We start from the raw sequence: 24,373 nt of genomic DNA, 5'->3' as shown, positions 1-24,373 counted from the left end.
AAAGTGAAAATAAATTAAAAAAATTTAATTAATTTCTTAGAATTTCTCACCTACTTTCTCTTGAAGTGAAAATAAACAAAAAATGAAATTAATTTCTTACAATTTTACACACCAACTCTCTTAAAGTGAAAAATAAATCTATAATCTCTATAAAAAATGAAATTATTTTAGAATTTTACTCACCTACTTTTTAAGTGAAAATAATACAAAAATGAAATTAATTTCTTAGATTTTTACTTGCCTACTTTCTCTTGAAGTGAAAATAAATCTATAATCTGTATAAAAAATTTAGTTTTTTAGAATTTTACTACGTTCTCTTAAAGTAAAAATGAATAGATCTATAATCTGTATAAAAATTATTTCTTACAATTTTACTTGCCTACTTTCTCTTAAAGTAAATATAAATTAAAAAAGTAATTTCTTAAGAATTTTACTCACATATTTTCTCTTAAAGTGAGAATAAAAAAAAATTATTTCTTAGAATTTTACTCTCCTATTTTCTCTTAAGGTGAAAATAAATAAAAAAAAATAATTTCTTAAAAATTTCACTCACCTAATTTCTCTTAAAGTTAGAATAAAAAAAATTCTTAGAATTTTACTCACCTACTTTTTCTTAAGGTGAAAATAAATAAATGTAGAATCTCTGTATTAAAAATGAAATTAATTCCTTAGAATTTTACTTGCCTACTTTCTCTTACAGTGAAAATGAATTAAAAAAAAATTCTTAAGAATTTATCACCTACTTTCTCTTAAAGTGAGAATTAAAAAAAAAATAATATTTCTTAGTATTTTACTTGCCTACTTTCTCTTAAGGTAAAAATAAATAAATGTAAAATCTCCGTATTAAAAATGAAATTAATTTCTTAGAATTTTACTCGTCTACTTTTTCTTAAGTGAAAATAAATAAATCTATAATCTCTGTATAAAAAATTAATTTCTTAGACTTTTACTCACCTACTTTTTCTTAAAGTGAAAATAAATCTATAATCTCTGTATTAAAAAATGAAATAAATTCCTTAGAATTTTACTCACCTACTTTCTCTTAAAGTAGAAAAAACTATAATCTTATTTCTTAAAATTTTTCTCACCTACTTTCTCTTAAAGTGAAAATAAACAAATAACATTTCTTAGAATTTTTTTAGAATCTCTTTAAGTGAAAATAAATAAAAGTATGTTTTTAGAACTTTACTTGCCTACTTTCTCTTAATGTGAAAATAAATTTAAAAAAAATTCTTAGAATGTTACTCACCTACTTTCTCTTAAAGTAAAAAATAAAATAAATAAATATATAGATTTCTTAGAATTTTACTCGCCTACTGTCTAGGAATCTCTGAATAAATAACTCTTTATACTTCAAACCACCTAACATATTTCAATTTTTTATATAGTCAGCTGTACAAATATTACATAAAAATGAGGCAGAGGTATTTGAATATTATTTATTATTGAATTGTTTATGAATAGGGAATGTTTTTGATGTTTGGACATGTTATTTGTATATTTGTATCAGTGTATTTGCACATGGCTTGACTTGGATCAACAACTCCTTCATCCTTCATTCTTACAAAAATGTATAGGTTATGAATCTAACATTTTTAGGGACACACTTTTTCAGATTTATCATTCAAATGTTTGTCCTATTTTATTTTATGAGATCTCTCATAAAACAGCAACCTTACTGGACTTCAGATCCCAGGAAAATGTAAAGAGCTTGATTTATAAATCTGCAACTTCTATAAAAACATATTCTAAAATATAATACATACAAACGCATTGATCACTGTGAAAGTGTATTGACCATGTAATGTAGTTACACTTTAAATGTCAAAGAAATGTATTAATTACAAAGAATTTTACTTGGCTATTTTCTCTTAAAGTAAAATCTACAATCTCTTTATAAATAATTCTGTAACACAATGCTGATATGATATTAAAAATGTATCCTTCCTTGCCAAAAGTCTAACATTTTCATTTAAATTTGAGTTTTACATTGTAATATCTTTTATTAGACTGACACATCCTTTGTTTTATAACGTACTAAATAATTTAATTTATTTGTGTGGATAAAACATTGTATTGGTTTAAATTTGAATATTAAAGAGCGTTATCAGCCTTAATCAATATACTAATGCTCCGGTCCGGCTCAGATTCTTTAGACTGATTGGAAATCTATTTATTTGGTTGTAGTGAGCCATTGTGTGTGTGATTGCACTTCTGCGAGCCATACTTCCAATTCCACACACACAACACAACCAAAGCAGTCACTTTACGTCAAATGAATTGAACAAGAGGACTTAGATTAATCACTAGCCCTACGACGTGCGCGTACGCATATATACGTGCCCGTACTGTGCTACGGCTGCATCTAGTAAGTGAAAAGTACATCTACGTACTGATTTTCTTTCAAGTCCAGCCATGTGTAAATGCAGCTCAGTTCACCATAAAGCATGTTGACTAGCGAGTCTGAATCTCTGGGTTTGATCGACACACAAAATGGAGACAAGTACACTAACAAGTACACATGAAAATATGAGCGTGTCACCGTCCCGGATAGATATAGACATATATAAGCATTTTAATTTAATTTTGGGAGTAGTGTATAATGTAGGATAGTTATAATTTACACACATACAAACAGCGCGTCGGAAATCCTCTTGCTTTATGAAAGGAATTGGTTGCCGTTATGTCTGCGAAGCCCTTCTGCTCCGTATAAACCGTGTCCGTTTCTTTCAAGCCTGTTCGGTGTGTGTACGTAAGTGTATGAGTGTGTGTTCGAGTGTGTGCGTTCATACACAGTACATCTGAGTGTGTAGAGCAGCATCACGAGCGGGTCAGTCAGCATAGATGAGGAAGCCAGAGAACGTGCTGTATTTGTTGGTGTTTCCTCCGTGGACTTTCCCTCCGTCCAGCTGAACGCAGACCTCATCTCCCACGTCTAAATGCAGGATCACACTGTTGGAGGCGTAGTCGTAATTCTGATCAGCGTCCTGGGCGATAGCGCTGGCCCTCACCTGTCACACACACCGGAGAAATGAAGCCACGGTTAGAGGAAGGACACGGAGCAGATTGCAGCAATTTGCAGGTTCTCAATATTCCAGGATACTTGAATGTTGCTGAAATGTAGGTGATGCACTAAGTATTCATAAATGTTTAGTAATAATCATTAGACCAAACAGGAAAATATAACTTAAGCACAACAACATGAAGTGTGACATTTGGAGCTTTTAAAATGATTTATCCACTGCCCCACCATGCATTAGACACTCTATTAATTTTTTCACAAGCAAGATCTAAACATTGCATTGAGAAAAGATAGTAGATATTATGGTAAAAAGGATTTTGTTTGTTTTTTATGATATGCGACAACTTGAGTGACATTTATTATAAATCTGCATGGTGAATTTTTCATTATCATATATGAAAGAGAAATTAATAGGTATTTTGTTTTTAAATATATTCAAGCCACAGTACCAAAATAAAATGTAATATGATAACAAATTAATAATTTAATAAATTTTTCATATTAATAATAATCATAATTATAATAATAAATACACAAAATAATGACTTCTAATTGATTTTGTTATAACTTTGATTTTTTCCCCTATTTTCCTATAACAAATTTCCATTTGTTAACTATAGAACAAACAGAACTATAGAAAAATTATAATTATTATTTATCATATTAATTATAATAATTAAACATAAAATTAGATATATTAAATCCTTATAAATTTAGCTATTTTAATGGTCACACATATATTAAAAAAATATATAATTTTATAATTACTATTCATAATTAAATCTATTAGTCAAATCATAATGAATGCTATACTACTACTAATGCAATTTTTGCTTTTTTAAACGGTCACAAATATATTATTTTTTTTTAAATAATAGTGATAATTATTACAATTACTATGTATCATTTTATTATGATAAAAATAAATCTATTAATCAAATCCTAATGAATGCTATACTACTACTACTAATGCATTTTTTTGCTGTTTAAATTATCATACAATAAAATAAAATGAATTAATAAACAAAAATAATAAATTATAATTGATTTCATGATTGTTTTGTGATTCTATTTGTATGAAGTAAAAGAAGAATAGAAAAGAAAAGATTTTTTTCCAGATTCCAGAAACCGTTTTTACACCATTTGCATTTATTAAATTATAAACTATAAGAAATACTGGCTATTATTATTATTATTATTAATTATATTAATTACAATATTTAAATAATAAATTAAATGTATTAATACAATCATATTTATATCATATTCATATAATATAATGTTTTTTTACTATAAATGACCACAAATATATTTTATGGAATAAGTAATAATTGTAATAATAATAGTTGTTATTATTACTATTTTTAAAAAATAGTAATAATAACAACTGTTATTATTAAAATTATTACTAATTACTTTTATTATAATAATTCAATTAGATCTATTAATCAAATCAAATATACTACTACTACTACTTCTAATGCAATTTTTGCTATTTAAATGGTCATAAATATATTTAATTATATAAAATAAAATAAAATAAAATAAAATAACACACACTACTATAACATCATTTCCAGCTTGGAAATATTTTGTTAACCTATATAAAAAACACATATTAAAAATAATAAATGTACTAATTGCAATGAATAGGTAAAAATAACAAATTGTAATTGATTTCAGTTTTTCAAGTTCCTTTGTAGGGAATATTATACATTGTTATATATAATACATTACTCATATTAATTCATATTAATAAGAATGCTACATAAAACAATGTACAAAGATTTAAAAGAATCACACTTTTGGTAAATGTTGATATCACAGTGCTGATGGGGCTGTTTAGGTACTTAATTCTAAAAAAGGTTGGTAAACACTGCACTCTAGCCATATCTCAACATACAGATGCTCTCTTGACATGAAAGAGGCCTTGTTTTATCACCTCTACGGCAATGGAATGGAGTCATTATTAAATGATACTCTGACAAGGGCTGGTCAGGTTAAATGGATGGTGCTGCAGATAACCTGCTGACCTCCACCTCAACTGAGAAAGCAGTCACACTCGCTCCTATTTATCTACTGTACTGTAGGATCATGTAGCAAGACCTATATGGGGGGTGATGCTAAAACTGTACTATATCCCTTCCTCATATTGACCTGTTGAATTTAATCGCAAGCGCACGTATCACGCAAACCGCAATGAGACTGTTTACTGGAGACACGGACTCATTTAAATTCTGCTTGAGAGATCAGCCGTATTGACTCCCAGCAGTGGATCTGAAACTTGTTTGTTAACATTTTAAATTGAGATTAGTCATGTGGTCAGACAGACGTACATTCCTGCATAGTGATGCAATTAAAAAGACTTGTGATAAAAAAGCTACGAATACACTGCAATACGATTTAGACATTAGCCGAGTGATATTTTATCATCATTTTTTAGCATCTGATCTATGCTCACGAATTCTCAATGGAAAAATAGGTAATGTTTTAGGAGACAGGTGTCAGATGACAGACAGTGATTGTCAGGCATTTTGCTCGGCCGTGTTATAGCCACTCAATCTCTGTCAGGTTGCCTAAACATACGGAGCGAGCTCATCTTAGGGAAAAAAATACAATGACATGCATGGTGTCAGTAAACATCCTCATACAACATGCCATCACTCACTCAAATGCCTCTTGTTTTATTGGGTGTGTTATTCCCTTGAGAAACACCCAGAGCCACAGCCCACATAAAACACACTGACCCCAGACAGAGATGAACTCCCTCCCATATCCATAATCTAATAACCCCACTCCATTACCATCACGATACTGTCAACATCCACACAACATCCTGAGTGGAGACTACCGCCATTTAGATGCTTTATTGAATACCAATCTGTATAATGATGTTAGGGAGGTTTACAACGCAGCGCTCTAGGACCAATGTATCAGTTTTAAATTGATTTCGCATAGCAGTGATAGATATTTGTCATTTGCAATTTGAAAAATAGCCTTGCATGTTTTCACAAGCTACAGCTTCAAAATGGAAAAACAAAACAAAAATAAGTAATGACCAGTGATCAACCAATACTGCATTTACGTTGTGTTCATTAATTGATGAGAACTTATTTTTAAAATATTTATTTTATTTTAGAACAATAAAAAGCAAAACATTCACTGTCAATATTATTAATAATAGTAGTAGTAAAATTATTCATAATTACAAATTTCAAATATTTTTATATCATATTTTAATGAATAATCATAATGAATGCTATACTATTACTACTAATGCAGTTTTTGCTAATTAAATTGTCACAAATATATGAAAGCTCATTTTCACTACTGAATAAAAAATAAGGTTATTGCTACTTTTTATCTCATAATTCGGACATTTTTTCTCAGAACTGTGTAATACAAACTCGCAGTTGCGAGTTATAAAGTCTGAACAGCATGATATAAAGTAAAAATTGCAAGTTATAAAGTCAGAATTGCGAAACTGCATGATATAAACTCTCAATTCTCACTTTTTTTCTTGCAAATGCGAGTTTATATCTCGCAATTCTGACTTTTTTCTCAGAATTGTGGATAAATTCGCAAATGCGAGTTCTAAATTCAGAATTGCAAGATATAAACTCACAGTTCTGACTTTTTTCTCAGAATTACGTGATATAAAGTTGCAATCGCGAATTATAAAGTCAGAACTGCAAGATATAAATCCACAATTCTTACTTTTTTCTCAGAATTGCGCTATATAAACTCCGGTTAATGCCTTAATTAAAATTAAGGCATTAAACATTTATTTATTTTTAATTAAATGAAAATTAAACCCTTTTTATTTGTTGCCAAACAGAGGTTTTTCTGTTATTATTATAATTTCTGCATTTAATTGTTTTATTTGAATTTGCCAGAAATAGGAATATAAACACCTACATTATACTGTACAAAAGTAATACAAGACTAATACATTTATGCTACATATTAAACCGTACTTTTATTTTGACAGGTTGCGGTTAGTTTTTTTGACGGGAAAAAAGACTGATGTTCTCAGAATTGTGAGGTAATTTTACAATTCTGGCTTAATAACTCGCAATTGCATGTTAGAAAGTCAGAATTGTGGGATATAAACTCAAAATTCTGACAAGAAAAAATAGTGTGTTTATTTCTCAGAATTGCAAGTTTATGTCTCACAATTCTGACTTCATTTCTCAGATATGCAAGTTTGTATCTCACAATTCAGAGAAAAAAGTCAGAATTGCAAGATGTAAACTCGCAATTGTGAGAAAAAGTCAGAATTGTGAGATAAAAAAGTCGAAATTACCTTTTTTATTAAGTGGCAGAAATGGGCTTCCAAATATATTAAATTATCATAAAATAAAATAAAATAATATTAATTAATTACTTCAGATAACATTAACTAGAAATGAACAATACTTTTGCAGCATTTATTAATCTTAGTTAATGGTAATTTCAACATTTACTAATGCATTATTAAAATCAAAAGTTGTGCTTGTTAACATTAGTTAATGCACTGTGAATTAACATGAACTAACAATGAACAACTGAATTTTCATTAACTAACATTAACAAAGATTAATAAATACTGTAATAAATGTATTGCTCATTGTTTATTAATGTTAGTTAATACAGTAACTAGCATTAACTAATGGAACCTTCTTGTAAAGTGTTACAAATAAAATAAAATACTCAGCAAATGGTGTCATTTATCTGTGCATAATATAAATCTGTATGATCAATAATAGTTATAATAATTACTATTATTCTGATTACTGAAACTTTGATTATGAATAACTTTACCTACTATTTTAAATAATATTCACAGTAAATGTTATGCTTTTTATTGCTTAAAAATAAGTTTACACTCAGAGCACTTAAAAATGCAATGCAATTTAATGTAAAACAAAACAAAACAAACAAACAAAAAAAAACATTGTTTCAACTGAAGATATTCGTTGTGTTGATGTGTGATGTGAACAGCATTTTTGGCTTGTTCCTGTGCAGCCTACATCAAACAGTTGTGCTCGGTTGCCAGTCCCTTGAGAAACCCCTTTTCCAACTATATCTCACATAAAAAACTGACTACAGAAACAACTACACAATCTTTCACACCCAGATCTAACAGCCACACTCTATGATCCAGTAATTCACACAGCGGGCCAGTCAATAATCTAAACACTTGTATGTGTGGGTGAACGCTGTCATGTGTGACTGAAAACCAATCAGTGCAACAATGTTTTCTTTATAATACACATCAAAGTATATCATATCTGAATTATTTTTACTGCAAAGACACAACATAAGAAAACTGAAAGATCAAAAAAGATCATAAATTTGAGGGTCAATATGTCGTTTGCATCATTCCACGTCTGACAGTGACGGCTTGGCCTCTTCTCTCTATCGACGCCCAGTGTATGTCATTCTCCTCATTATTTTGGCTAAGTGGGCAAAGGGGCAGTCTCTCCCTCCGGCATACCCCCGTGTTCGATACGACAACGCGAGCGGTCACTTTAATTAGCAGATATCCGGCGAAGACCATTTAAGACCTTTCTTCGCTTCCATTGATTCTCGTCTTGTATTTTTGGGATCAGTTACACCGTATCTGAGCGCCCGGGGTTTAGACATCTCCCACAAAGCGCGCTTGTTAGATGCTTCCCGGCATTTATCAAATATAAGTGATATGAAAGCTTGTCTTGGAGGGAGAGGGAGAGAGGCATTTTAGGATTACCGCTGACTGCACTGGAGATGGATATTGACATGGGAGCCGACTACTTGTGAAACGCCACGCTGACTTGATCTCAGCGCCGGCTGCGAGCAGGGACCCTCGGGCCTGCTGGGGGCTTGTTCTGCCAGGCCTTTTCATTACGGGGAGGGGGGCACATCTGCGGCGGCATTTTATACTTAGCTGAGGAGAAAGACAAGGGTTGAAGGAGAAAATAGGAGGGGGAGGTTCGGATAACAGACTGATCAAGCAAGGCTATTTTGTGCGAGCGGCTAGATGCAAGGGTATATGAAGTCTTGTTTTTATCAGTGGTGCCGTGCTCCAGCGGTAATAAAACTGACAGGATTCATTCTCCGTGATATACAGACCTCTTAGAGCGGAGACAATGGAAAACTAGCTCTTAAACTTACCTAAGGGACCGAGCACACGCAAGGGAAGGGAAAAGACTAAAGCAGAAAAAAAATTGAACATTTATTGAATAGCTCCGTTTTGCCTCAAAGGGAGAATAAAATTCGTTTCACTTCTTCAGAGAGTTATGCTTAATTGGCATACTGTACAAGTGTGGCGTTGCATACTAACCGTCCAAGTGCACACTATTACACCAGTTACAAGCTCTGTGAATCACTGTATGGATATAATCAACTGGTTAAAATGTAAATTCAGATTAGTGCTGAGAGATACAGCGGTTTGAATTACGCAAACACCGGTACAAATGCAACGTACACAGCGTCCTTAACTGAGAGGAAATCACTGTTAACTGCATACAGTTCTGACTAATAGTTGGAAAACTTTTAGAACTATTAATAACACACTATTAACACTTTAACTGGGCAAATAAACCAACTGTAAACGGCTGTTAACAGAAGCCAGAGACGCTGAAGACGAGCGCAGTGAGGAGAAAATACTGTAGCAGGCAGAGCAAGAGATCGTTCACGATGCGCAAAATATAGGAAGAAAATCCTAAATACTGAATTGGGATGGGGATTTATATTTATCTCTGAGGGAACTGACTGCTTTCAGAAAGGTTTAGATGGGATTTCATTTCATATTACCTCCGTATAATGCATATCAATGTAGTATTTGAACAAGCTGCGTTGCTTTGTTTACAGCAGTGACCGCTGAAACGCCATATTGCGCTTTTCCGTAAGCACCACCTGCTGTCAAAAAGTGAATTTCTTTCCTTCAGATGTTTTGTGTAGCATAATATAGCATAGGCCTATTTTGTTTTTGCTTTAAATTTTGAACTTATACAATCTAATTTACATAAAAAACCCACGCCAGTCAAAAGTTTTTGAACAATAAAATTTTTAATGCTTTCCTGCTCACCAAATCTGCATTTATTTGATTCAAACTACAGCAAAAACAGCTAAATTGTGAAATATTTGAAAATTTCAAAAAATAACTATTTTCTATTTTAATATATTTTAAAATGTAATTTATTCCTGTGATTTCAAAGCTGAGTTTTTGGCATCATTTCTTATGATCACGTGATCCTTCAGAAATCATTCTAATATTCTGATGTGCTGCTCAAAATAATAAAAAAAAACAAAAAAACATTTGACATTGATGATGATGAATTCAGCTGAGTAGATTTTTTTCAGGTTTCTTTGATGAATAGAAAGTTTAGAAGAACAGCATTTATCTGAAATAGAAATCTTTTGTAACTTTATGAATGTCTTTATCATCACTTTTGATCAATTTAAGCATCTTGCTAAATAAAAGTATTAATTTCTATAATTTTATTCACAAATATATATACATATACTGACTCAAAGCTTTTGAATGATATAGTGTATAATGTTACAAAAGCTTTTTATTTCAGATAAATACTGATCTTTGGATTTTTCAACTGATCAAAGAATCCTCAAAAAAAGTACTCAACTGTTTTAAATATTGATAATAATAAAAAATGTTTCTTGAACAGCAAATCAGCATATTACAATGATTTCTGAAGGATCATGTGACACTGAAGACAGGAGTAATGATGCTAAAAATTCAGTTATGATCACAGGAATAAATTACATTTTAAAATATATTCAAATAGAAAGCAGTTATTTAAATAGTAAAAATATTTTACAATATTACTGCTTTGCTGTATTTTGGATCAAATAAATGCAGGCTTGTTGAGCAAAAGAGAATTCTTTAAAAAATCTTACTGTTCAAAAAACGTTTGACCGGTAGTGTATATGTACAATGTTTGTTTGTATCGTGATTAAAATGCAGTGGTTCTGCAACTATTCCATGCATTCTGATTAATATAAAGGCACCACTGGGGAAAAAAAAAACGTGATAAACCGTAAAAGCGTAAAATGATTTTTTTTTTATTCTTTGAAGAATGTCAGGGTTCAAAACAACATTCGTCCCCACTGACTGTCATTGACTCAAAAAACATCCATTGTCTTTTACGTTTTAGAGAAAAGAAACTCACACACGTGTGAACACATAATGTCAGAATTGTCATTTTTAGGTGAACAATCCCTTTAACAAGTAACCCCATGTAAAACCTATGCATTCCATTTTACTCATTTTCAATCAGTTTATATGATTTCCCTTAAAACTATTTGGCAATTAGAGGCCGTGCAATTAGGGATCACAACAATTAGAGACTACCAAAGACACTCATTATATTTCTACCGGACTATGTACGTGTCACTGCACCGGGAGACATTTATTAGAGCAGGTACTGGTCATTAACAGACAGGCGATGGCATTTTTAACACTAGCGTGTGAAAGAGCTCGACCTTTTGGAGGTCTATTAAAAGAGCGTGTGACAGGTGAAAAAGGGGAAAAAGAAATGGTGGAACGATTAAGCAACAGAGAGAACGGAGTGTAGATTAGTCTACTTTGAACAGAGGTTTGGGAACCTACATGGAAGCTGAGGGATCATAAATTAAAAGATTAACAGCACAAGGCACGTTAATGATGAGGAAGAAGCATGTAGATGCTAAATCAGATTTGACGTACGACCCTGGTGTCATATTTTGACTCGCATTAGCATTAAGGCAAACAAACCATTATTCAACAAGCACAATAAAAGCGCCACCAATAATGCTAACAGCATCAGATCCTTTTAACAAATCACTCCATATGTTTACAGATCTTTATGCAGTTATTCCATCAGACAGCAGAGGTTATGTGATTTATGCGGCATAAAAATGAGAAGTTGTTATTAAATGATGTATGATTTTTGACCCTAACGACACTGGGATTTTTGAGGATGGGATATGATAAGTAAAAATCTTTTCTTGCGCAAGAATTCCCTTCAGTTAATGTGATACAGTGGCTAAATGTACAGTGATGAAATTTCATTATGAATCTCCTTCAGTGGGCAATACACCAAATTAATTACAAGAAAAATGAAGATGACCTCATTAAATATTGAAGAGGGCACTATTATGATCACACCACTAATCCTTTCCATCTGTTACTGAACAAATGAATTATTGTAACAAAAAATTACATATTCATCTATTGTGATATACTGGTACAGTTTAAGTACAAATAAACAAAATGTACTACATCACAAGACAATGAAAAAGGCGTCACTCTATAATTTGATTTTAAAAATGAAATATGTAACTCCTTCAAACTGCAAGTGGGTTTAACATATGTTTGTGTGGGGAAAAAAAGATAAGCATTGGACTTGCTAACACAAGAAGTTTAACTTTACATTAATTTTAAATTTATATTCAGACTCTTTCTGAATTAAAATTTCCGGTCAAATCTGATTTCCATTATTAAACGATTTAACATTGTTTAAATTTTTCTCTAAAATTATATAACAAATTATATTTAATGTATATGTTGTATATTAAAATATGTTTTTTATATTTCTTTTTCTATATGTACAGTACACTTTATACATTGCCAATAAAAATTTTAATTTCAATTTAATTACAAATTCGAAAAACTTCCCTCTTTTAACACGTTTTAAAAAATTTAAGGTAGAGCTGTCACTAACCATTATTTAGATTATATAATTGAGAAACAGGTTGATTATTCTGATGATTAATTGAATAATCGGATAGTTATAAATAATTTTTTAGGGTTGTAAAAATAGACCTAAGCGAACAATAGCCTTTAAAATAACTTAAAATACATATATAATAACAATGAGGCAATAATTAGTTCAAATAAAGTATCAAAAGCAAGTAATCGTATGGTTTTATTAAACAAAAATATTACTGTTAAAATAGGCTACATAATGTATTATAAACAATAGAATAACATACATTATGCATTATAAAAAAAATGGCTGCAGAGTGCGCCAAACGGCCTGACGATTGTTTTTACACTTTACTGTGCGATCTAATCATTCTTTAATACTGACTCAACAATATTTACTTCAAATGTCCATTAAATCTTTAAAATTTGGCCATTTCTTTACGACAGAATACTACAGCTACAGTAGTTTCTTGAATATGTGGACATCAAATGTGTAAACTCAAGAGTGAGGGTTTGAGCTTTTATTTTGAAATTGCGATGAACAGTTAGCATGTAATCTGTGTTTGATAGGTTTATAAATAATTTACCTTACAAATCTGATGAAATAGCGGCCCCAGCTGAACATTATAGTAAACCAAAACTAGATTGCATCGCACATGTTTAATTAAATCTTGGCGTTTGTGAATTCATAATAACATTATGCTTAGGATTTTAGGATTTTTAGGATTTAAATGCATTATATAATGCAGCCTTGGAGAAGTCTAATAATGCTTTTATGGGCTGTGTCTGAAAGCGCCAAAATGCTGCCTTCGGAGGCAGCATTCCAAAGCAGGAAGGCATCAAGGAATGTCCGAATCCAAATTCTGCTTCACTTCCTGTCTCTGGAGGTACCTTCTTTTGATCGAATTTCGAAGGCAGCGTAGATGTATCCTTCGCTGCCTTCGATTTCCCACAATCCTGTGCGTGTGCGTCGTATAGGCTATATAAATAAAGATATTCTGGTGAAATTAAACTTGTTACTTCATATAATAGATAAGATCTTGACCATGATATACTTTATGAATAGTACTAGCATAAAGAGCATAATAAATAATAGTATTTAAAATACTAATAGTAGTATTTTATAAAAATGTAAAGGAACACTCCACTTTTTTTGAAAATAGGTTCATTTTCCAACTCCCCTAGAGTTAAACAGTTGAGTTTAGGCTAACTTCCGTCAACATAACCAAAGTAAGCAAGCAAAGTTCCTTGATTATTACGCCGGAATGAGAGTATAGTTCCTAGCCATATCAGTCCAGAAAATCACAACTGTTTATTTTCCATCAGTCGTAGTACACGACGTACCTACAGAAGAGTCAAGTTTTAAATAGGAAAAATATCGAAACTGGTCATTTTTGAGTGAGATGCTAACGGTCTAATCAGATCAAAAATGATCTATGCTAGGCTATGCTAAAAGTGCTACCGCCAGACCCGGAGATTGGCTGAATAGATTCGAAAATGGTGAAATTCAACTGTTTAAATCTAGGGGAGTTGGAAAATGAGACTATTTTCAAAAAAAGTGGAGTGTTCCTTTAAAAGGGTTCAAATGAGTAGTAAATAAGAATAATATTTACAATATACTACCATTAATAATGAAACAGCCACTAATAACAATGACCTGTTCTGCAATAACACTTGCAACAGTGCTTTTATTTTTTAAGCAAAAAATGCCATTCTCTGCCGTCTATTCTGACGCACAGACCTTCAATGACAATGACAGTGAGGTCTTTATGTATTATTAAATCATTTATACATAACTGTTTAAGATCGTTTTTCTACAAAATGTACAACTTAACCGTTAGGTAACCTAACAATGACTTCACGTTACGCTGCCTCTGACGTCTGTCTGTTTCTAGAGTCGCCTTTGCAGCCTTCAAAGTCACTGCCTGATAGGGCAGCGAGGCAGCAAGTCAGCTGACTAGGCTTTCGGACGCAGCCATGGATTCTCGTTGAAGGAATGCACCACTTTTGGTTACTGGACACGGGCAAATTGCAGTCAACGATTTTTTAAAATAGAGTACTCAAATTGAATCAAGGAATTATGACAGCCCTAAATTAAAGTTACAGGGGAAGTCAAAAAGTCTGGATATGTGACAAACCCAAAAGATTGAAGTCAAACTTTGACCTTTAAAAAAATGTATAGGAATAAAGTCATTAAGGAAACACAGTGAATACTGAATATACTATATTCTTTTAATTTTCTTTTTTCTCTAAAATCAAGAAAATGTCCTGTTATTGAATCTTCAGAGTGTTTTCATGATGCGTCATCAATCGGCCATATTGGCGGCATGGAACGTAAACAATACCACTGAACCGAACGTAACTCGCAAACTAATAATGGTTAATTATTGTCATGTTTTGGGCTGTACTAATCGGTCAGACCGGGAAAAATTTTCAGAGTGCTGCCAAAAGTGATAACAAATCAAGGAGAAATGTGAAAAAAACTGTCTGAGGAACAAAAGGCGTTTGTGGCTCAGGGCAAGAATCTTGACAACATTCATGTTTGTTCTTATCATTTCTGGTCAGGTAGGTGAAATGTTAAAAAGTAAAATCTTAATAATACTACTCAAACGTATCTTTACTACCTATTAACTTTAGTTTGTCAAAATATTGCGCCCTTTCCTGCTTACTAAGTCCTTCTCTATATGATTTAGCAGCTTCCACACGTTTTGTTCTGTGGTTTTGACAGCAAAAATTAGCAGAACAACAAATTCAGTAGTACATTAACCATGCAATCCATGCTGTTGTTTACATCCAAGTATCGCCAATATGGCCGCGCATCCAGGTAACTGACCAAATTGTGACATAAGTGCAAGAATTGAATATACTCTATTCTTTTAATTTTCTTTCTTCTGTAAAGTAAAAACTACCTGTAATTGAATCTTAATCCCACAAGAAAATATTTAAATGATATCAAAGAATCTTTAGTTTTCGGTCCTGCTGACCTGTGACTTTTCCATGATTGTCCACCTACATCGTCTCCATTTCAGGCAGTACCAAAGGGCATTAACTCACAGACCGTTCAACAATCACACTACTGGGACACTTTAGCCTCACACGTCTGAGGTCCGACAACGAGCGGACCATCACAACGGCACCAGTCGGTATCAAGAGACCAGCTTTCACTAGCTGTCAAAACCACGCCACAGACAACGATCAGCCAGATGGTCACACGGGCCTGCAACCAGGTACGGCAACATGCATGCCACACTCTAGAGGATACCTGAGATCCTTTTTTTCTCTTAATTAGCACCCAAACATTCACAGACAGTCATAATTAGCAAACAAATGCTAATGTCAGGATCCGGTCTTTTTATCTTTAAGACGCCTTGTTAACCTGTCAAACCGTGACATGTTTGGCGCTTCTCCATCTGTCTGTGGCTGTGTATTCATTTTTGTCCGTGCGTGTAAGCCTCCCAGAAGTCTCGTCTCTCTGCCCACTGTCTGCAGCTTTCTATTAAGCCATCTATCTTCCTTTCCTCCCCTGATCTTTCTGTCAACCAGCCTGGGTGATTCTGCCATACTCTTAACTGTCATGGCTACCCTTGCGTCCTTCTCTCAGTTTGTCTCACAATTCACTTGTGCACTTGAGCTTGTGGGCCGCCCACTGGGGTGCCATACTGAACATGGCCTCCACAATGAAGATGCGAGATGACTGTGTCGAAACTCGTTTTCAAGATGAAGGATAAAAACTATGATATATTTCACTGCTTATTTTTTCTATCTTGGTGTTGTTCCTTTACAGTTTCTCCTGTAAAATTACATATTTGTGAGTGTTTCTTCAACGATAGACACTTTTATTCATGCAGGCTTTAATTAGATTCCTTTAAAACACAATTTTCTCACTATACACTCTTAAAAACCCTTATGAAAATTAATCCTGGTTTTACTACAAATAAAACCAAAAAACCATGGCTACTATAGTTAAACCCTGGTAACCACAAATTAACCATGGTCTTGCTACACTAACCATAGTTTAACCATGGTATTAGTAGTAAAACTATGGTTATACAAATGGTAATCAATGCACCAAAAAACCATGGTTACTACAGTTTTACTATAATAAAACCATGGTTAATTTTCGTAAGGGAATAAAGGTTCTTTATTGGCATCATTGGTTCTAAGAAGAATTTATGAAACCTTCAAATGCAACAAAAGGTTCTTTATAATTGAAAAAGTTTCTTTAGATTTTTAAAATGTTCTTTAAAATGTTTTTTTAGGAACTGTTCACTGAAAGGTTTTTTGGGGAACCAAAAATGGCGTTTGCAACGCTGCAAAAACACCCCTTTGGAACCTTTATTTTTAAGAGTGTAATTTAATTACAAAATCTACTAACAATGGTCAATATAAAATATAAACATTAAAATGATTTAAAAAGTTTATGCCATAGTTCTAAAAACATAATATTTTTAGGATGGATTTTCATATTTTAATGTCGAAAATATTGTCGAGGGTAAAGCAGTAAAATCTGTATATAAATGGATTTGAATCTTTTTTTAATAATAACAATAAATTAATTGTAATTGTTATTGTAATTAATTAATTTTTCTACTAACAATGGGCAATATAAAACATAAACATTAAAATGATTTAAAAATGAATATTTAAAGCTTAGTTTAGGTCATAGTTCTAAAAATTTAATGTTTAGATTTTCATATTTTAATATTTAAAACATCTGGATCTGGGCCAAGGGTAAAGCAATAAAATCTATACATAAAGGCATTTGAATCTTTTTTTTTTTTTTTTTATTAAAAAATGAATAAATGAATTGTAATTTTTTCCTAACAATAAACTTTTATTGACATGGCCTTAAATTAAGTTAATTCTAAAGTCTACTACCAATGGCCAATATAAAATATGAACATTAAAATTATTTTAAAAATGACTACATATTGTAATGTTGAAAACATCTGGATCTGGGGCAAATGGTAAAGAAATAAAGTCTATACATAAAGGCATTTAAATCTTTTTAAATAATAAATTAATTGTAATTTTAAAGATTATGATGCTTGTTTTTAATGAATATATTTCAGTGATTTACAAAAATCCTAACTGACAAAATAATCTTTGCTTAAGTCTATTTTAAAAGAATAATAATAAACAAAACAAAATATATGAATCAAAATATGTACACAAATATGTAATCAAAAATCAGCTATATAGTAAAAGTTTACATAGAGGTAATATGTACTAAGTATTAAAACACTACTGATGTAACATTTTTTTTAAGTTATGAAATACAACTATGTATTAATCTTTAAATTAAATAGATAATTACTTGTTTCCTTTCTAAATGAATCAATGTTTTTAAACGAATCAGTTAAAATTAGTGATTCATAAGTCACTTAAAATCACTTGTTGCCACCTACTGGTGTAGCGATGTTCGAATAGGACAATTGTGAAGCAGTTTTTTTCTGTTTTGTTTGTTTGTTTCACAAATAAGATCATGTGGGAGTGTGAATACGAACTGTGATCTTTTAATGAATAATCATGAAGCTCTGCTTCATAAGCTATCCACCTTAGTTTTTTTCCATATTTTCTGCAGCCATTTGTACATTTTATAGGTCTGGCTTTCAGTCTCATCCACGTCCAGCTATTTTTACCTGTACAGAACAGCTGGTTTTGCTGCTTGATGTTGAAATTTGTGTGTCTTACCATATTATTTTAATGTATTATCTTAATTATGAGCACACTGGTTTGTAGTGCAAACAGTTCTACCGTTTACTGCACGTTGTTATTCTTCTCGTTATTTCCCTATAGCAGCTAATAAACTGGAAGTCTCGCCCAAGGCTTAATTCTGGATTGAAGAATAAGATGGATGACAAAAAAAAAAAAAGAGAAAATATGTTTCAATAAACATTAACCTAAAAGTTCTTTTAGTTGAACACCTTTATATCTTTATGCACAATGGTGATTGTCCACCTTCAAACCCAAGTTTCTATGAACTCTGTGTTTTGGAAACTGGCCTATGATATTCAACAGACATGACTGTTTGAACATCATTTTGTCAGCATTCAAAAATAACCTTTTACAAATTAACATAAACCTCCTAATCCCAACGGACCATTGTCTGCTTTCAGATGACACTTCTGAGAATTCCAGTCTCTCAGCATCTGTCAAAAATCTAGCATCCTTTTCACTTTTACATGCTCTGTACTTTCCATAGGTAGCTGCACAAATCTGCATCCTATGAGCTCTTTAAAATCTACAAAACTTGTGATTTGTGTCACAGATGGACTGCTGAATTTATTTTAGGTGCTAAGGGATGGATCAAATCATTCCATCTGCAGTTTATTTAGTGTAGTGAGCAGTTAACCCACACGTTTCCCAATTACATTTCAGGCCCTACAGAGGTGTAAAGCAGTGCCACCTGATGTGCTCGAAATGGACGTAATTGAGTGGACCGAAAAGATAATTAATGAGCAATCAATGAACATGCAATAGAAGGGGGCACGTACAGCGTGCAGGGGATTCAATCTAAGAGTTATGAATGATTTAACAGGGGAAGCAGACTTGCATGACAATACAAAACTGTACAGGTCAGTCCAATTTAATCTACTATGACTCTAATCACTTTTACAGGTGGTCCACTGTATTAACACCAGGCTTTCAAATAAACATTTTATAGTGTGCTTGGGTAAAACTGTTCATAAAAGAATATGTTACGATTGCCTGTCAAATAAAAAGGTCCAAGAGTGTGTCTTGATCTACAAAGGTCATACAGTCACTTAAAAACACTACAGATAAACCTTTTTACGTCTCGCTCATTTCCTGCCTTCGGTGTTTAATTAATGTCGAGGGAATGAATGTGGAAACTGTTAATTTTTTTGTACATTCATTATTTAACTGGCAGTAGACCACACCATGACAGCTCTGGCTGCTGAGTCGTACGACACATTTTTAGGTGATGAGTGAGATGTAAATATGATGTTATTAAATTGTCAAAACATATGGCAATGCAGCTGAGATAGTTTGGACACACAGATAAGATATTAATGTCATCATTTTCCTTTTAGTCTTCTCCTAGTCAGCCTTGCAAAACAATACATCTGCATCCAATTTGCTTTCATGTTAAACATTTATATAATTTAATAGGAATTTTAATAAGAAAAAAACTCATAATCCAACTATTCTGACTCATCTAAATTAAGTTGACCTTAGCGGTGAAGCTCAATATGGTGAACTGAGACAAAGAGAAATTACTTTTAACATGTGACTGCACACATAATGTCCATAATAAAGCCCCAAAATGTAATTCTCTCATCATTATTTTACCTTTGTAGAACACAAATATGATATTTTGAAAAACGTCTCAGGTTTTTGTCTTTGAGGTTCAAAGAAAGTCAAGGACTTCCATTGTATGGACCAATCAGTTGAAACATTCTTCGAAATATCCTTATTTTGTCCTGCAGAAGTTAGAAAGTCAATCAAGTTTGGAATGGCATGTGGGTGAGTAAATGATGAAGGCATTATTAATTTTTGGGTGAACTATCCTTGAGCCCAACATTTCATTTCAACCCCAAACAATGATAGATTCTTACCTGTCCGTTCTTCTTGAGGTCCGCCCACATGCTGGTCCCATCTCCTCCTCTCATCAGGACATGATATGTGAAGAAGTAGATACCAGGAAGAGGGCATGTGAATTTTCCAGTGCTGGGCTCATAGTAGTTGCCCACATTGGTCACCACATCATCAAACTTGAGCACGTCAGTGCCTTCATGTTGCTTGCGCAGGCCTGCGTAAAACGCAATCTTAGGGCTGTAGAACGACGGCACGTACCCACCAGGTCCAGGACCTGGTGGCCCTTGTGGGCCTGGTTTTCCAGGCTCTCCAGGTGGTCCTCGTGGTCCAGGTGGTCCTGGGATTCCCGGAGGTCCCCGATAACCCGATTTCCCTTTCCGGTTTGGAAAATCAGGAGGTGCGGGTGAAACAGCCGTTAGCTCCTGGCCGTGAGATGTGGTGTAGGGGTCACAAACCATCCGACAACTTCCTAGCATTTCATAATGGCTTCCCGCGTTGCCGGCTCCTCCTCCTTTAGTGCTGTGGACCAGTAATGGAATGGTCACCAGAAGAATCAGAACCATGGCCACACCCACGGCCGCTCCGATGACACGCTTGCGACGGCTGAGCCGAGAGGCGGCAAGCGTTAGAAAGTCCTCCTCTCCTTTAGGTGGAATGGTGCCCGCCAGCGTGAAAGGTGGAGAAAAACTCACTAAAGTGTGAAAGCAAATGTATGTTTGGGTACAAAAGAACAGACAAAGAGCCACAGATATCTATAGAGGAATACGGCCAGTGGGGAGAAGAATAGCAGATGAATTTATGGATGAGACAAGGAGACCAAGAAGAGCGTGGAGCATACAGAAAGGCGAGGGTGCAATGGGACTAGTGGTAGGACAGAGTGAAGAGTGACAGCAAGATCTGGAAGAACGAAAAGAAACTGCAACAGAAAGGTGTGGCACGGAAAAGGCTTATGGTCACCTATTATACGGGAACGCTAGCAATACAATGCAATACAGTATTTTTACAGTATTGGAATTCTGTGGCTAATAACAACAAAGATCTTTTCATTCATCCCCTTGTTTGTTAACATTAAATATACAGTAAATTCTCCAATACACAGAAGATGCTTTGAGGTTTTCTTTTGCATAAGTGAACAACAACCTGTTTTTGGTTTTTGTTCAAGTTCCCATCCACCTAACAAAAGATATGCAATTGCAAAACTCAGTTCATGAGAGGCTAAATGAATTCACAAAGTTATGTGCTTGCAAAACAAAATTCAAATCAAGTCCAAACAAACACCTGACAGATGTGCCAAAAAGAACTTAACATCCAATGTTCCACATTTCAAAATAAACCGATCCTGCAGAATGAAATTTGTCCAACGCCCCGCATCAAAACCTGATGAGCCACAATGTATTGATCCTTCAGTATATTATTGTTATTAATTTTTTAGGGACATATGGAGGACCCCTCTAGTCGATCTGGCAGGATTGGGAAAATTCCACAGAAACAGAACTGGAGGAGGAAAAAATATGAAAAGACAATAAGGAAAATCTGTGTAGGCTATGCTATATTTTATACATATTATATATATATATATATATATATATATACACACACACACTCAATTTTATTTCCATATTATCACAGTTTTATTTACATTATAGATTGAACATGCTGAAAGTTTTCTTGCGTTATTTCTTGCAAAATCCAAAATGCATCTAAAACATTTATTATTTTATTTTATTATTATTATTTATTTACTTATTTTAACAGAATGACCACTGAATTCTATGCAAAAGGTTTATCCTAAACTTGAGAAAATAAACAAATAATTACATTAGGCTAACAGAACTAAAACATACATTTTTAATTCATTCAATGAAAAACGCGAAATAACACCTGTGAAAGTATGACAGAAGTGCGCGACTTAAAGTACACAAAAAAGACATTAAAGAGACACTTACCTTGACTAAGGTGTTTATGGAAAATCTTTATGATTAAAAATCTTCCTCTGTTGTCTGTCCTTACATTTGCTGAGTTCCGGAGCAAATTAACGGTGAACGTTATTTATGTTCATCTTCAGCAGACGAAGACTCCTCTGTTTACTCCAGCAAGATACTGAATCGCAGAATAACGCAGAATAAATTTTAAATGCTTAAGGTGAGTTAACTTAATTAAGTTGCGACCATCACTTCTGACCTTATTTATTCCCCGGACTGCGCGCGAGTGAAACTTCAGCTTTTGTTGTTCGTTTTGTCGAGAGAAATAATAAAACAGCAACAGCGCTGGACTTCTGACTCCGACACCTGTGAGATTTTCACACTCCACACACACACTGTCCCCTCATTCTTCCATCCGGTCGACTCCTCCCTCCCTCCATCCCATCTCATCCTCGCTCCTCTCACTGGCTCTGTCTCAAACACCACTGAGCTGCCTACATAGAACGCTTGTGAGATGCCCAAAGACGCTGTCTGACTTCGGCAACACACTTGGTTTTTAAACACAGCCGACAGACGTTGTTTTCCCAACTTAATCATCATTTAATGGGGGAAAGTGGTGTAAATGTTAATCGTTTATCATGTCAGCAGCCTATGTTGATTAATGCTTTTAAAAACAACCCATTTTATTAACCAGAAAACTCTTGTGGAAGACGCAGGGAAAAAATGCCTGGGTGAAGCATCTCTATCTGTTTGGGTTAAAGATGGAGCACTGTGACTTTTCGAGGCCATTGTGTGTGTGGCTCAGTTTCTCTAGCTTTCAGAGCTCATTAGTGAAGGACACTGAGACCATTGTGCTCTCCCTCGCTCTCTTTCTCCATTTCTGTCATTATTCCTATCTATCTATCTATCTATCTATCTATCTATCTATTTATTACAAAACAAATCAAACATAAAACAAATATATCTGTCTGTTAGATTTTGTTTCTCATCAATCTTCACTCATATTCTCCTGCTGACACTCGAAAATCCCTGCTTGTGATCATGGAAGAAAAAGTGTTTTCAGCTTTCTTGAAAGTAGACACACTTAGTTGGTTCTCACATGATGTTATCCACCTTTTTCTGCGACGCGGAAGTAAGCTTATGGGTGAGACTTCCAGTTCATTAACTGCTAGGGAAATAATGAGAAGAATAACAACATGCAGTAAACGGTAAAACTGTTTGCACTACAAACCAGTGTGCTCATAATTAAGATAATACATTAAAATAACATGGTAAGACACCAATTTGCAATATCAAGCAGCAAAATTAGCTGTTTTGTACAGCTAAAAATAGCTGGATGTGGATGAGACCCATAAAATTTAGAGGACAAAAGGTGGATACAATTCAAGGAAAAATATACAGAGAGCAAAGGGTCACACAACATGTGGAAAATGTCCTGAAAGTTACTATCTATATAATTATTTGACTAATAATTGGATTAATGGATAAAATGTACATAAATATACTATATAAACTATAAATAAACTATAATATCTGACAGATAATAGGCCTATCTGTCTGTCCAGTCCCTTTCACATAGTAATACCAATAAACTGCCATAAAATATGCCAGTAAATACAAAAATGTGCTGTTTACACAGGCAATGGTGTTCTGTCTTTTTACCGGTAAAGCACTATTCACACATCAGTTTCAAAATACCGGTAATTTCTGCAGCATCATTTGTAAACGTGGAGGGGTAAACGTAGTCAGTGTTTTTGTTGATGTTTTCATTTTATGTCAAAAATTCACATTTATGCTGCTGCTTTTGGTCCACAGACATTGTATTAGGTGACTTAGTGCCTAGTAAATGCGTCAGAATGTCATGATTGGCAGAGCAGATGTCTTACGTCAACAAGTTCTGATCTCATACAAGCTCATACCAGTAATCTTGTTCTGTGTTCACACAAAGCACATATCCAGCAGTCCTGCCCCCTTTTTTAAATAGCCAGTAGTGTTTTGTTTTCACAGAGAGACGCTGAGCTGGGTAAAGCCACGTTTGACAGTATGACAGCCACAATCTCATCCATATCGCATTATCTATATATAAAATAGCATCCTGTGTAGAATTCAAATAGGTCCAATACGTTTTTCGATCTGCGCCGACTCTCACATGAGCCGCTGCGTGCTATCGTGTCTCTGGACTGGAGCAGGCTGTGTACT

General features: G+C 33.4%; 1 protein-coding gene across 1 annotated transcript; it reads right to left on the bottom strand.

Annotated features, from left to right (window-relative positions):
• Window positions 1-1,462: 1,462 nt before the first annotated feature.
• c1ql4a (complement component 1, q subcomponent-like 4) lies at window positions 1,463-22,595 on the bottom strand. The gene is made up of 4 exons (XM_051095829.1): window positions 22,434-22,595; window positions 22,199-22,352; window positions 20,273-21,746; window positions 1,463-3,011 (listed from the first exon to the last, which is right to left on the bottom strand). Exons 3-4 carry the CDS (start codon window positions 20,813-20,815, stop codon window positions 2,832-2,834), a joined length of 723 nt encoding a protein of 240 aa, XP_050951786.1. The 5' UTR covers window positions 20,816-21,746; window positions 22,199-22,352; window positions 22,434-22,595; the 3' UTR covers window positions 1,463-2,831.
• Between the last annotated feature and the right edge of the window lie 1,778 nt (window positions 22,596-24,373).

This window comes from Labeo rohita, chromosome 23 (genome assembly GCF_022985175.1).
Source record: "Labeo rohita strain BAU-BD-2019 chromosome 23, IGBB_LRoh.1.0, whole genome shotgun sequence".
NCBI lineage: Eukaryota > Metazoa > Chordata > Actinopteri > Cypriniformes > Cyprinidae > Labeo > Labeo rohita.
This window is presented reverse-complemented; position numbering and strand designations above follow the sequence as displayed.